At 33.1% G+C, this 13,981-nt stretch overlaps 3 protein-coding genes across 3 annotated transcripts in view; 2 read left to right on the forward strand and 1 right to left on the reverse strand.

Annotated features, from left to right (window-relative positions):
- Positions 1–492: 492 nt before the first annotated feature.
- On the forward strand, positions 493–5,911 carry LOAG_01596 (hypothetical protein). The gene is made up of 15 exons (XM_003137135.2): positions 493–649; positions 921–1,067; positions 1,258–1,394; positions 1,566–1,668; positions 1,762–1,887; positions 1,969–2,084; positions 2,292–2,489; positions 2,908–3,086; positions 3,262–3,408; positions 3,566–3,682; positions 4,057–4,161; positions 4,481–4,570; positions 4,655–4,837; positions 5,065–5,171; positions 5,540–5,911. Exons 1-15 carry the CDS (start codon positions 507–509, stop codon positions 5,694–5,696), a joined length of 2,055 nt encoding a protein of 684 aa, XP_003137183.1. The 5' UTR covers positions 493–506; the 3' UTR covers positions 5,697–5,911.
- Positions 5,912–8,270: 2,359 nt separating this feature from the next.
- On the forward strand, positions 8,271–11,489 carry LOAG_01597 (hypothetical protein). The gene is made up of 8 exons (XM_020445792.1): positions 8,271–8,544; positions 8,845–8,970; positions 9,451–9,555; positions 9,753–9,853; positions 10,074–10,190; positions 10,304–10,519; positions 10,751–10,876; positions 11,296–11,489. The coding sequence occupies exons 1-8, from the start codon at positions 8,382–8,384 to the stop codon at positions 11,302–11,304; spliced, it is 963 nt and encodes a 320-aa protein (XP_020303790.1). The 5' UTR covers positions 8,271–8,381; the 3' UTR covers positions 11,305–11,489.
- Positions 11,490–13,462: 1,973 nt separating this feature from the next.
- LOAG_01598 (hypothetical protein) overlaps positions 13,463–13,981 on the reverse strand; it is a gene marked incomplete at both ends in the record, with an annotated part of 1,466 nt that continues 947 nt past the window's right edge. The window contains 2 exons of the mRNA XM_003137137.1: positions 13,463–13,549; positions 13,810–13,864. Coding sequence (XP_003137185.1) covers positions 13,463–13,549; positions 13,810–13,864 — 142 coding nt within the window. The remainder of the gene's footprint in view (positions 13,550–13,809; positions 13,865–13,981) is intronic.

The following is a 13,981-nucleotide window of genomic DNA, read 5'->3' on the forward strand; positions in this document are numbered from 1 at the left end:
AAAACTCCGACGAGATTTCCCGGTCTCATTGCTGACATGTTTCTTTCGCATGTACAGGAAGTCCCTCCTTCTCTTCATCTACCCCACTCTTTCTCCTCTCTACGTAACGACGATGTTTACAATTGTTCACATCCCTGCCCAACTCGCGAATTGTTAAGAGATGTCGTCCTGACGGCTGGATTAGAATTTTGTAAATTGGGATAGGCCTGTAATAAACTAGGAGATTATTGCATTGACAGTAATGTTAGAGGTCATTCCTCATGTTATCTCTATCGCATCTTATTTCGATGGTGACACAAATCTGCATCTTCTTATTATGCCACTATGTACATTACGATCGATCATTTCATTTTGTAACAGCAATCCTCAGTGTTGTGTTTAGCGATAAGTATTTTGGAATGATATTGCATAAGACGCGCTTGTACTCTGCATTGTCAACCTCCCCTGTGACAAGTAGTAGGTAAAGAGTTATTTTCCCAAATTAAAATTTCGTTCAGGAATTCTGGATGGGAGCAAAGATTAGCAGTGAAACATTAATTGAAGAGAATGCGTATTTACGACGTTTCGTTGGTTTGCAACCGATCACTAATAATGACCCATTCTGGAATCACTTCCTTTCCTTCAATTTCCTCATCGATTCCAATGACAGGTTCCTCTTTTCGTTGTTATTAAGCACTGTATGGAACGAACTGATTGTTGTAAATGTAAGATGCTGAATGTTCGAAAAATAAGATTGCTTTCATTATTCCCAATGAAGCACGCACTTCAGTTAATTCAAACCAGTGATCCTTCCAAAGCTATACTTCTCTTCTACTGAGAGTCAAATGTTAAGTCTGTATTTAGTACAAAAGAGTTTTAATCCTTTTCGTTCGTAGTGCTTTTAATGTTATTTTGTCGCTAACACTTTTTCTGATTTAAAGAAAGGAAGTGGAGCAATTTGATATTTCTTTGTCGGATAGTCTCCAGACGCTGATGTATAATACACCAACAACATGTAATTTCGCGTCATTTATTGATGTCTTTCTCAGACGGACAGCAGAACTAAAAGCTTCAGAAATCTGCAACAAGTAAAGAAGTTTACTGCCACTCTTAAAATCAACTTTATCAAGAAATTATAATCTCTACTAGGATTTAGAGTCATCAATTTGTTTTCATTTGCTTTCCCTCTGCTTTTCGAGATATCACTGGAAAATAATGGAATCTTTTGATACTGTTGAGATACCTTTTGATTATGAAGCATTACATGATGCTTTACAGCACAATTTTTCTTTGGCAGACAGGAAATGCATTAATCATTCTTCGGCATATTTGCAAGTTTTTGGTTCAAAGACTTAGTGGAGCTGAATTCATCAATGTTTTTCATATGAATAAAACTTACTTGGAGAAGAAGGATGGTTGGTGATCTATTCTTTGCGCATCTTTCCACCTTTAAATATATCAAATCGTCCAGAAAGAGATTTAATTTAATTGCTTTTTTGCCAGCATTCTTTTTGTAATTCGTTTTTTCGACTTATTCAAGTGTAGAAACAAATTTATAATTAAGATCCACATTAGTTTCTCTTCAGCTTATGATTCTGATTTTGAAGAAGAATTTGATGGTTTATGTGAAGACAAAGCGGAAAAGTTTTTGAGCGCTCTGGTGGATATTTTGGTTGATTTACCTTCCAAGTAAATCACATTACTTTTTTTTTTAAAGCATCACCGTTGAAGAAAAATCTAAAAATAATTAATACGCCTTATATTTATCCTATATTTTTCTAGTGATTCCACAGAAATGATTCACGTCGAAGCTGTAAAATGTTTAATTGCCTTGCTCAGTTCGCAGCTTTATGACGATGACGTCATGAAATCAAATATTTTCTACGGATATCTGATACAAGGCAAATGGTTAGCCTTGCAATATTTCACTATAATTAAAGCTAAAGTTGTTCCCATTCAATAGAACTTTAAAAAAAGACATGTTTTTAGCTCAATGAGGTCTGTGGAGCTCACTCGAGTCTTAATATCAAATTATCTGCAGTGGAACACTCCATGCGTCTTTAAACATGAGAAAGAACCGGAAAGTATTGTTCTGGGCCTTGCAGGTTTGTTTGATTCCAACTTTCTTTTTATGTGTGAACGAATGCACACTGTTTATTGAAATCGTGACTTGTAGGCATTGCACAAATCCGTACTGGATAGTTGCTCTAGAATACATTCGTGAGTGAGGAATAAATTCACAAATATTCATGCTATTCGCGGCAGCACTAATTCCGTGAACATTACTTATAAAAGAACTCTGCTTATTTAAGCATCTGTTTGGTCAGCAGTACAAATTGTTACGGGTATGGACGATTCAAATTCAGTTGGCAGTGATAGCGAAATTGCACCACCAGTCTCTCTTGGGTCGTTATCTGTACTTTTTCTACTTAACTTAGCATGCCATCAAGATCCAGGAGCAAAGCTAAATCCTTATAAGGAATCGCTTTCGAAATTTCAAAATTCACAAGGTAATCTAATAATTTTTTCGGATTTGGCATGATTGTCACATTAATGTTACGCACTGTAAAGTTTAAATGGAGTTGTTAACTACTAAATTCAACTCTGATGGTGTTTGAAGTTCTGAACCTCTCAAAAATTTGTAAAATTGATGCATCTTTTATGGAATCTGCAGTTGTTGTTGTTGTTATCAAGATTTCGAATAATTACTACTGATTGATTTTGTTCGGTAATTTTAACTGATGCAGTATTTGGGAAATTAGTTCACCACGACGTTTGGCAGGTCCTTCCAGATCGTATGGTGGGTATATATGTTCAGCTTATAACTTTATGCTGAACTTTGATGATGGTCGTCTTCTGCCAGCGACTAACCGTTATCAAATTCAAATTTTTCTCTCACTAATTAATATGGCGATTGCTAATTTACAGAAGTTTCGTCGCTGAACAATAGTGAAGCTGGTACATTCAAGTTGGATTATAGTTTGTTATACGAACGCTTATGCGCTACAGTAAATCAACAGTCGCCCATGTTATTTCTGTATATATTATTGCATAGGAACATTGGCTTTCGAAATTATGTTCTTTCAAGAATCAATTTAGAAAAATTGGTAGATTTTTGGGTGTAGTTAACAAAGTTGATGATTGTAAAAATATATTGGGTCAGCGTTTCATTTTTTAATTGAACGGTTCTTAATTTTTAAAATTTAATCTGATGTTGGGATGCTATGGTATTGCTTCTTATTGCTGTGGTTGCTTCATTAATTAGGAATTCGTTTGTTTTAGGTACTTCCGGTACTGATTGTCCTTAATGATGGAGCCCAGAGCAGTGGTATAATTAATTCATATAATGCGCATCATGTATATTTAGCACTTATTGTTATTCTGATTCTTAGCGAAGACGACTTTTTCTGTAAAGTTGCCCATGAAACGGTGAGCATAATTATTTTGCAGCGACTTTAGCACAGCTGGGTTACCAGTGGTATCAACACTGGTGATTGTATGTGGTAAGATTTTGAAAAAGGATTCATGGCTTTCTTTTTATATTTATTTACCACTTTTTTCGTTTAATTTTCAAAGAAATTTACAGATGATAAAGGATACAACATGGTTCAATAGTGAACGTCCATTAGGAGAGATTTCATTGGGTGGTTTGATTATCTTGGTTTTTGTCCGTATTATACAGCTCAACACTTTAAAAACAAAGGTTTTAATTAGTTAAAAATCAATTTAGCATCAATTTAACGTATAACATTTCTTGAAGATCCAGTAAGTTTTGTTTATCTTTTTTGTTCTACTGATATTAGGTAAGTCTCTTCTGCATGTGTTGTAAACAAAATATATCGTTCTCTTAGATTTCTTTATTACGTTATCCACTCATCCTACTTTAAAGCATTGCTTCAGTTCTTTGAAATTAGACCAGTTTTTTTCCCGAGGGAGAAAGCATAGATATAATACTGCAGAAAAAATACTTTTTGTTCAACGTCATTCCCTATTGCTTCCTGTCTGTTTTCACTAATTTAACAATTTTCCAAGTTTCATTCAAATATCTTGTAATATTTATTGCATTGATTTTTGCAGGATCGTTATCTGCATACAAATTGTCTTGCAGCTTTAGCTAATATGTCGTCTTATTTCAAAAATCTCACTTCTGTTGTTTGTCAAAAACTGATTGGATTGCTTGAGGTACAAATTTTTTGAATAAAATTTTTCATAAAATTAACTCCTAGAACTTTTTTGGATTTTTTTGCTAGTGATTCTTGCTTGAATAATGCAAATCATGAGATCGTTAATTTACAGTCGCACCATTCTTGTCCTTTATTTTTTTCAGACTCTATGAAGTATGAGTGATTAATTTGCCACAACGAATTCATCTGTTTTGTTCATTCTTAGTGATTATATGAATCCTGGCTCCATAGTTCAATCGAATACATTTGGACAAGGCTCATTTTCAATTTCTTAGCAGGTGTTGCGATAACCTAACATGAATACTAACTTTTTTTAGGTTTTTACTCGACGACGTGCAAAACTGATTGAAAATATGCGCGTCAGGGCTGAATATGATATTGTACAAGGAAAAGAGTCGCATAATTATGTAAATTTTCTGCATAATTTTCACTTGGTCTTTCATCCATAAATTATTGGCATAGTTTTATTTTATATATCAAATGTTTTGTAGCATAAGGACATAACGGCTCTTGAAGAAGGTATACGCACTTTGCTCGAAATTTGCAACAGTTGCCTTACTTCAAATCTTCGTTCAAATCCACACTTCATTTATACCATACTTTATAAACGTGATGTGTTTGATGCTTTTCAAAATCATCCGATGTTCCAAGATCTGATTTGGAATATTTGTACGGTAAGAAAATATTTTGCATCTTTTTAGATTGATTACAAATTGTTTGAGCAGTGTGTAGATATGGGTGAAAAAGCGCTGCACATTTAAAATTTGGCTAATTCACATCAGAGAAAATTCCGCTTTTTAATACTTCAATTTTACTTTTAAACTGTCTCATAATCTTTTATAGTTTTTGATTCTAAACTACGAAACATGTCGGTTGTTCTCTTATCATCCATTAGTTTTAGGTTATCAGTCACTTTGCATCACGAGTACAACTTTTGGAAAGGGGATCATCGGTGAGCGCTGTTCTTGCTACAATCAAGAAAGGAGCACTCCACTGGCCTACGGATAGGTTCGTTTGTTTTTTTTGTTCATATTACATGAGTTCTTTTTAAGTACGTGCTGATTTCTGTTTCTGCAGATTTACAAAAGCGTTTTTTGGTTGCGTTTCATAAATTTCAAATTTTTCATAAACTTTTACCGAAAGGGGATTGTAATGAAATATCATTTAAAACGTGCGTATATTTAATTTTTTAAATCCTGCGCAGATAAGATCATTTTGCTTTAAATTTTGCTTTGTACAGTTTTCTTGCGATGTCTAGTAGTTATAGTTTTATAGATCATAGTCAGTTCAAATTTGGTGTATAAAAGCTGGATGTATTTTGTCACTGTAAAGCTTTAAGAGGTCCTGCAGCTTTTTAGAAATTAGTTTTTCTTCAGGCTGAAAAAGTTTCCTGAATTGAAATTCAAATATGTGGAAGATGACAATACCGTGGAATTTTTTGTTCCATATGTTTGGCGATTAACATTCCAGTTCTCAACATTGTACTGGGATGCAACACGTATACGTCTTTTTAATACTTCTTTCCTTGCGTAATGTCACCAGTTTTTTATCACTTGTAAATCAATTTTTTATAAGCGCAACTAGATTTTCCTTAAGAAATGCGAAGATTGCTTGTGAAATTATCGGCACAAACAGTTCGCTTGAAAAGCTTGCGTTTTTTTGTTGATATAGTGACCTATTTTCTAACTTCATTTGCTATCTAAAATATCATTTTTAGTTTTTGTTACGCAACAAACAAACTACTTATTTCCATTTGCCGTTAGTGAATTGTTTCATTAACCAAGGAAACTTCGTTTTACTATATTTATGTCGGAAAATTGTATATACTTTTGTATTTATAGTTTTTTAATAACGAATTCGACTTGAAACAGCATAAAGACTTAGTGTAGGAGCACTTTAATATATTTTATTATACTTATATCCACTCACTCAGAGACATTCGAGTGCTTGATATTAGATTAGTCTCCAAAAAACCGTGCAGTTCTCTGAGAGTATTTTTGAACTGCTCTTGTCAGAATAGATCTTTTTTAAGTAGTCCACAATTTTTTTTTTGTTTTAGTGATTGAGTGTAAAGTTACTTTCAAGTTATTTCGGTCTGGTTTGTTCCGTTCATCTTTGTTATATTTTGAATGTGGTCTACCAGTATGCAAATAAATGGTGAGGCATAAGCTATGCATTGTTGTCCCCATCTTATCAGTAATTTATTCGGCTAAAAATAAAATTTGACTTGTACTGTATTTAAGAAATAAGTTTTCCCTGAGTGCTTTTTTTGTTTTAACAGTTTTCTTTACAGAAACCTTGAGATGTTTCAAGTTACAATAGATTTTAGTTTAATTTATGTTTTACAATCCTTTTGAAAGAGGTTTAATGATAATTCTAGAAGAATGATAGGTAGCTGTTGTGAAGTATCTGGTACTTAGTTTCTTGATTTCGATTCTCCTGTCATACAACCAGTTAGCTTGTACGGAATAGCAAATTACAAAGGTATTATCGCGGATCAGATCTTTTTTTTTGAATAATAACACTAAGGAGTTTAGCTGATATAGGGGAATTATTTTCCGTTTACTAAATCTGTTATTTATTCCTTCAATATATAGACAAAAGTGCGAGATAAATAGTAACATTTTACACGAACTGCTTTTACGACATTGCTGTTACTGGCTGCTATTTAACAGAGATTTCATTTCACATTTCAGAGGCTGCGGTTTAACTTTTAATGGAACGGTGGGTCTTCATTATGAATGCAGAATGCGTAAATGTTCAATTCAATTCCCAAGCAGTTCAATCCCTACCCAACTGTTTTTGAACTTCATTCAAAAAACGATTTATTTTTTATAGGAAAATCAACTGTTAAAAGATACCGGTTTCCTAGCAATTTGACATTGAAACACTATTGGAATTCTGCGAAAAGCTCGGGTGATTTTGTTTGTGTACTTTGCAGGAAACTCATTTGTGACTTGATTCAGTCCGGTGGTAGCGTGATTCTTGTAAATTTATAAGTGATGTGGAAGACAAGGGAAGACATTGATGCAGGCAAACAGGAAAGCGGAAGAAGTTCGCCCTCCACTATGCTATTTGACCTTGTGATTGGACCTACTTGGCGTCAATTAAATGCTCGGTAACTGAGCAGCAAACAGTGATGGATATGCCATTTTCACACTTTTAAATGCATTCATGGAATGCAGCACTGCCTCTCTTGACATACATCTGTAAATAACATTAATTTTTATCTCCTTTGTGCATTTTTGTGGTGTAAATTTTTAACTTGCTGTTATTTTTCATGTTTGTCGCTATTTCAATCTCTTCTTACTGACATATTTTAAAGTCTGAAATGGAATAGGATTTATATGCATTAGGCAGAGAGGATTGCTTAAACGATTGTCAACAATGGTTCTCGCAAAAGTCAATCCAAATTTTTAAGTCTTATCCATGAATGCTAGTTTCTGTCTATAACGTTATACGAAAATACTCTCACTAATAGTGAGTTATGCCGCTCCTTGATTTTAAAAACAGTTATTTGATAGAAGTTTCCTTTTTTAAAATTAGATTTATTCTTGAACGGTAATTAGGTTTATTCATTTATTGAATATAATGTCAACAAAAAAGTTTGAAAAGTAATCATTTTCTCGTTAATCCCTTCTTTTTTATTTTTCTAAGCAAAGTAGGCTAGGATTACTTAAGTGATTGCCCATTAATATTTGTTAATTGTATCTGGATAAGCCGATCGAAAGTGAAACGCAAAGCGTCCTTACTTTTTCTAATGCTTTCGTCCTTGACATCTTTGTTTGCTATTTACCCTGCAATCTACAATAGATAGACAGGGTGTTAAGTAGTTGTAATGCTAGTTGATGAGCAAAATAAAATTCCCAATATATGGAAGTGGAAGCAGACGACAGTTCTTTGAGCAACTCGTGAAAAATAATTGTAAACTGGTCTATTTCCCTGTGATTGATTTTTTCTTCAGATCATTATGTTTTTTTTCTTTTTGTTTTCATTTATTTGGAAGGGTTACCTATAATCTTCATTAAATTACTTATTTGGTAGTAACTGTTGTTCACGTGCCTCAAAAATTGTTCAAGGTTTTAACTGATAATGATTTGATTACGTGGAGCAGTAACGAGCATTGTGTTTTCGGAAATATCGAATAGTAAACTGGAATTGAAACTTGGGTCTTCTTTGAGGTCGAAATTACCTTGCCTATGATCTTTGTAATTACAGATGTTTGATCTGTTTCATTCAGCATTATACTGGGTGCTGAAGACGTACGTCATTTATCGCATCGTCAGGACAGCTGTGGCTTTTTGGTCAACTATTGCAATATATGTCATCGCTCCGCTATTTTATAAGCCTAATTTTGATCCATACAAAGGGCGATGGACAGGTTAACTATTATCACAACTGTTTCTTAAGAACCTAAATTTCAACTTATTTCGGATTGTGCAAATACATTTAAACACCTTACTTTCTACTTGTTGCTATGAAATATGATCTCTTCCCCACTATGATTTTATTTTTGCGCCTATTTTCCCATTTAATACTATTTTTTACGAAATGAAACCAAATATGGGCGTACCGAACATACAAATTTGGCCTCTAATGTTTTCATTTGCCACATGGTATATGTATTCACTGAGCATGTTGAATTAATGCTTTTCATTGTTTTAAAAACTCAATTTTACAGTTGTTACTGGTGGGACAGACGGTATTGGAAAGGCGTACACAATCGAGTTGGCTAGAAATGGACTGCGAAAATTTGTGCTTATTGGTCGAAATGAAATAAAACTACAAGATATGAAAACTTATTTAGGTAGGAATAATTCGAAGTTGATCAATCCTCCTTAAAGTTTCAATTTGGCAAGCAAGCGGTTTCAAATTCTTGGCATCTTTTCGCAAAGTATTTTCGAAAATATTTCTAGTGATTTGTCATTCTAAATAAGGATTTTCTGCTTAATTACTTGGTATAAATTATTTCTCAATTTCTGATGACAAAAATATTTTTTTTTCCTTTTGATATAAGCTGTTGTTTTCATCGTCCATCCCACACTGATTATCATTCACCATTTTGAAACTATTGCCGACAGCGACATAATGAATTAGTTGTACTTCCACCTTTTATTGGATATCTTTTAAAGAAGTTTCCAAATTTCCATTAACACGCATCATTATTAATAGAGCAAATGAAAAGTTTGAATGAAAAATGAAATGAATCAAATGCTGTATATCATTAAAAGAGTTTGACAAGTTATTTCGCAGATGTTTATTCTTGCATATAAACACCATCTTCTAGAGGGCAAATTTGGTGCTCGTGTCCAGACATATTTGTTCGATTTCTACGATGGTGATTATACTGAGATGAGAAAATTTGTTGAGGATATCGATGTTGGTTTTGTCTGTAAGCATTTGTTATATTCCCAAGAATTCTACAAAACTTTTCAATATTAATACTGAAAATAGTTGAATTAGTCTAATTCGTCTGTTTTTGAGGCATGTTGACGTTTTTTCTTCCATAATGAAATTCAAGCATATTTTAACGGCATGAAATGACTTTCTGCGCTAGTGGTAAAACTGTTGAAATACAATTGTTTGTAGTAAATAGTGTTGGTGTTGGACGAGATCGGATGGAGCGATATGGCGATAATCCAGAAGCTGATCGCAGATTGCTTAAAGTGAATGGATTAGGTGCCGCTGAAGTAAGGTTACCACTGCTCTTTATAAAATTTGTGGAATTGATTATTATTAGGATTTTGCTGTCTTTGTGCATTTAACCCTGATATGCGCGATTGTTAGGTTTTTTCTTTGTTTCATGGTGAGGTTAATGGTAGTTTTCATTTATAATGATTTAGCGAAGGCACATTTGTATTTGAAATAAAAGCTTTAATATAATATGTGATAAACTAAATTATGTTTTAGTTCTTGTCAATAGTTCTACCTACAATGGAAAAGAATGGTGGTGGACAGATTGTTGTCTTGTCATCTTGCCAAAGCTTTAGACCTTTTCCGTACGTCGCATCTTACTGTGCCTCAAAAGTAGGTGTTTCAGAAATTGTCACAGTCTTTTATCATTTTAACTTTTTTATCCTATCACTTCGGTTTTTCTTATTTTTGCTTATTGATGAGAAGTTTTCGTACGAAAATTTCAGGTTATGTTATCGTTTTTGTGTGAAGCAATAGATCGCGAGTGGCCCACAGTGAGAGTTCAGTGTTTGACACCTGCGCTTGTAGCAACAAAAATGACGCATTATGATAACAACTATAAGTCGTTGTTCGTGAAAAATGCGAATGATTTCGCAAAAGAAGCTATCAATACAATTGGCCTGACGAGTATGACAAGCGGATGTCTTAATCATGAATTGCAGGTAATCACTAACTCAAACTATTTATTACTTATGAATAGGATATGGTGAGTTCAAAATTTTCCAACAAATCAGGTGAAGAACACTTTTCTGTACAGAAAAAATGGAAAAAAAAATTGGCCAAAATCTTTTTTGTCCAATTTCATATTCGTTGTTGGAATGACTGCCTCATGAAATTTGTTATTTTTGTGCAAAGGGGCAAGATATTTCTCCTCTCAAAATTATCAATTCTAGATGTTAATGCGACATATGTTCCCATGGACCCTATTGAAATATATACTGCTACCGATTTACTGGTACCATAAACGAAGGACTGATACACCCCAAGACATTCATGCAGTCACAGCCGACAACAAAAAGGTTTCATTTTACTGGGTTTTATTTTGATACTATGCTTTTTGATTACTTCATTCATTATTTAAATGGAGTTTATGACAAGTAGACTTGGAAAAATAGCACAATCGTTATCCAATCAGGTTGCATCACATTCTGGTGCTTTCAGTCCTCCTTCGATCATTTTTGTACCCCTATTAAGTATTTCTTATCTCCCCTTTCTCATATGGGCCTTTACTTAATAGTTTTACTCACTAACCATAATACTGACCATGCCTATATCTATTCCTTTCAAAAAGAGAACAGCGGAAATACAATCTTTTGGCATTCAAGTTAGAGCCGTCATTTTCTATGTTTTTAAAAAATATTTTTTTGACTGAATTATAAATTTGTTGTTCATTTATGTAAATGCGATCTTCATAGATCTTTTTAAAGTTTCTTTGCAGGTTTATTAACTGCCAAGATCGAATATGGTATAATGCAATAAACATACATAGCTTCTCACTTTTACCTGCGGCGATTTTTTGAGAATCATGTGTCAGTAAACATCATCACCATTTCCCTGAATTCAAAAGTTAATCCAGAGAAAGTCATCGGTAGAAAATATTTTGCTTCAGATTTATAATCATTGAAATCAAGGAACTTCTTCTATATATATTCTTTATATGTAAAACAGAATAATTCTAAACTACCTCTTTGAATGAAGAAAATTACCTTCAGCCACTTCTGTGAATTTAATAAGATGAACTCGGATACCTTTCTGCACGAAACAAATATCCTCCAATAATCAGAGTCTTGGATTGCCTCTTGGCTATCTTTTTAAAATTGATGTTTTTGGTTTCATTCACCTCATTCTGATGCTTCGTTATGTACTTTGTTGTTGTTTCGAGTAATTTTTGAAATTGAAGTTTCTTGACACTTTTGAAATTGCCCGATAAAAGAAGCGATCAAAATAAATGAGGGAGAAAGTGGGAGGAGGAGGAGGAGGAGGAAAACATTAATATCATACTGAAAAGACATAAGGTATTTTCAAGGTAAATATCGTAAATATTCTGTGATCTTCAGATCATAACACCCATTACTTTAATCACGATTAAGTTTTATCTGTGATGCTAACATGGATTGGATATTCAGGTTAAACAAGGTGTAACAAATAATGAGTACAGAAATACAGTATAAGTGGTACAGCTGTGACTGTGATGGAATTGATTAAAATTGATAAGATCTGATAGCTCCTAAAGGCAAGATCAATAAACATAGAGAGGATATTTACTCAGCCATATATGATTACGAATATGTACTGAAAAGCACCTTGGATTAGAAAATCCCCGCAAAATTTTGTGCTTTTAGGAACAAGCAGATATAAAAGCTATTAAGCAATTAATTTGCCAAAAGATTAATTAATGCCTCACTGCATAGATATGTCCGGAATTCTCACATCGCAGTTCGTTCCTGTCGAAAATTCAGGGGACTGATACTTGCCCTTTTTACAACAACATTTTCTTGGGGGATAAATAAAATTAGGAAATCTTTTGTATCAGCACTGCAAGTGAATAATTATAGCATAGCAAGCACCGAATTACAGGAAGGATTTGAAATGTTTCATTTCCCGTTAAAGTGTGTTACTTACTTCCGTAGACTGATAACTTCTAAAGAATTGTAATCCTTAATGTTTTATCAAATTTCACTTTAACTTCTCCTGCATAATTTTCCATTTTAAATGGAAGTGTGACACTTTTCTGTTTAATAAACGCTGAGATTTATGTACAAGAGAACACCTCTGCTAATTTCTTAAGTTCGTCGAAGCAACTGAAAAAGGATTATCCATCATAATCCTATTGCCCGTATCCTTCTGAAAACAATGCTTAAGATCAGTTCTCATGGGACGACGTCATGACTCCATCTACGGTCAGTATATGGTAATACTGAATAATTAGCACAGCAAGAAAAGTTTCCTATTACCTATATAAGCTTCTGAACTTTTGAACGTCAAAGTGGGTGCTTTTCTGGAATTCTTATAAATGATTCTTCAAGTCAGTTAACCAAGAAAATATTACAAAAAATATTGCTATTTCTAACAAATATACTTTTGCAATATCTTTAAGATCTACTGAAATCCAGTACTTAACAGCGGCGAGGAATTTGTTTCATAATTTAAAACAATTTTTGTTTGAGCTGCAGAAATTTTTATATAAAATTGTTTGAAACCTAAAAGCAAACATTTATTTTTAATTCATAATTTTGAAATTTTCTAATGATTATCAGCTGTGTCTAAACTTAGCTTAAACTAATTGTCTTCTTAATTGCCCTGTACAGATAATGTCAGTTCTTTGCATCATTCGTTTTTACTAAATTTCTTTCAAAAGATTGGCGCACATTGCACTGAATAAATGAGCAATCCTTGTTCAGTTATAAACGTTTCAAGCAAAGAAGAAAAGTGTATTAGCGACGTTAACATACTTTGGAATTATTTTATAGAAAATTTTCCAATGAAAATCAAAAAACATATATCTTCATAAATACAAAAGGGGAAAGAAACATGAGTAATTTCACAGGATTTTCATTTTTGATTTTTATCCCATTGCTGTGTTTGGATGTGATTTCTCTACTTTGCTACTCATGTCTTGCATACTTCATTGATTCATCGACACCACCTGCTGTTTCACGATATTGCTTTACCCGAATGGATGACTGTTTTGTCTCAAAATGGTAGAAAACTTTTCTCAGATAAATTAACAATTACAGCGAATGGTAAAGTAATTAATATGATAGCTAAAAAAGCCACTTCTCTCATTTTATTGCTCTAATACAGTGCAAAAATTCCATCGTTTTTGTCAACGACTTTCAAATCTGTAACCCTTTTTTACTTATCACGATGTCACAAATGTTTCAGAAAAATTTTAAGCATACAATTTTCTGAAAATAACGAAAGACTGGTTAAATAGAATAGAAATGCTTACTTCCTTGATTGGTGACCCAGAATTATTTCTATCGAAATTGTCTTGAAGCGATTCACTGCAAGGAATTTAATAGTCAAGTACCAGATTAAGATTGTTTTTTTTTTTCTAATACAGAAGCTATGGAAATAAAGGATAACAAAATACACCAAATAAAAGTAATTATTTGAAATTT

Source organism: Loa loa (assembly GCF_000183805.2).
Source record: "Loa loa unplaced genomic scaffold supercont3.138, whole genome shotgun sequence".
In the NCBI taxonomy this organism is placed as follows: Eukaryota; Metazoa; Nematoda; class Chromadorea; order Rhabditida; family Onchocercidae; genus Loa; species Loa loa.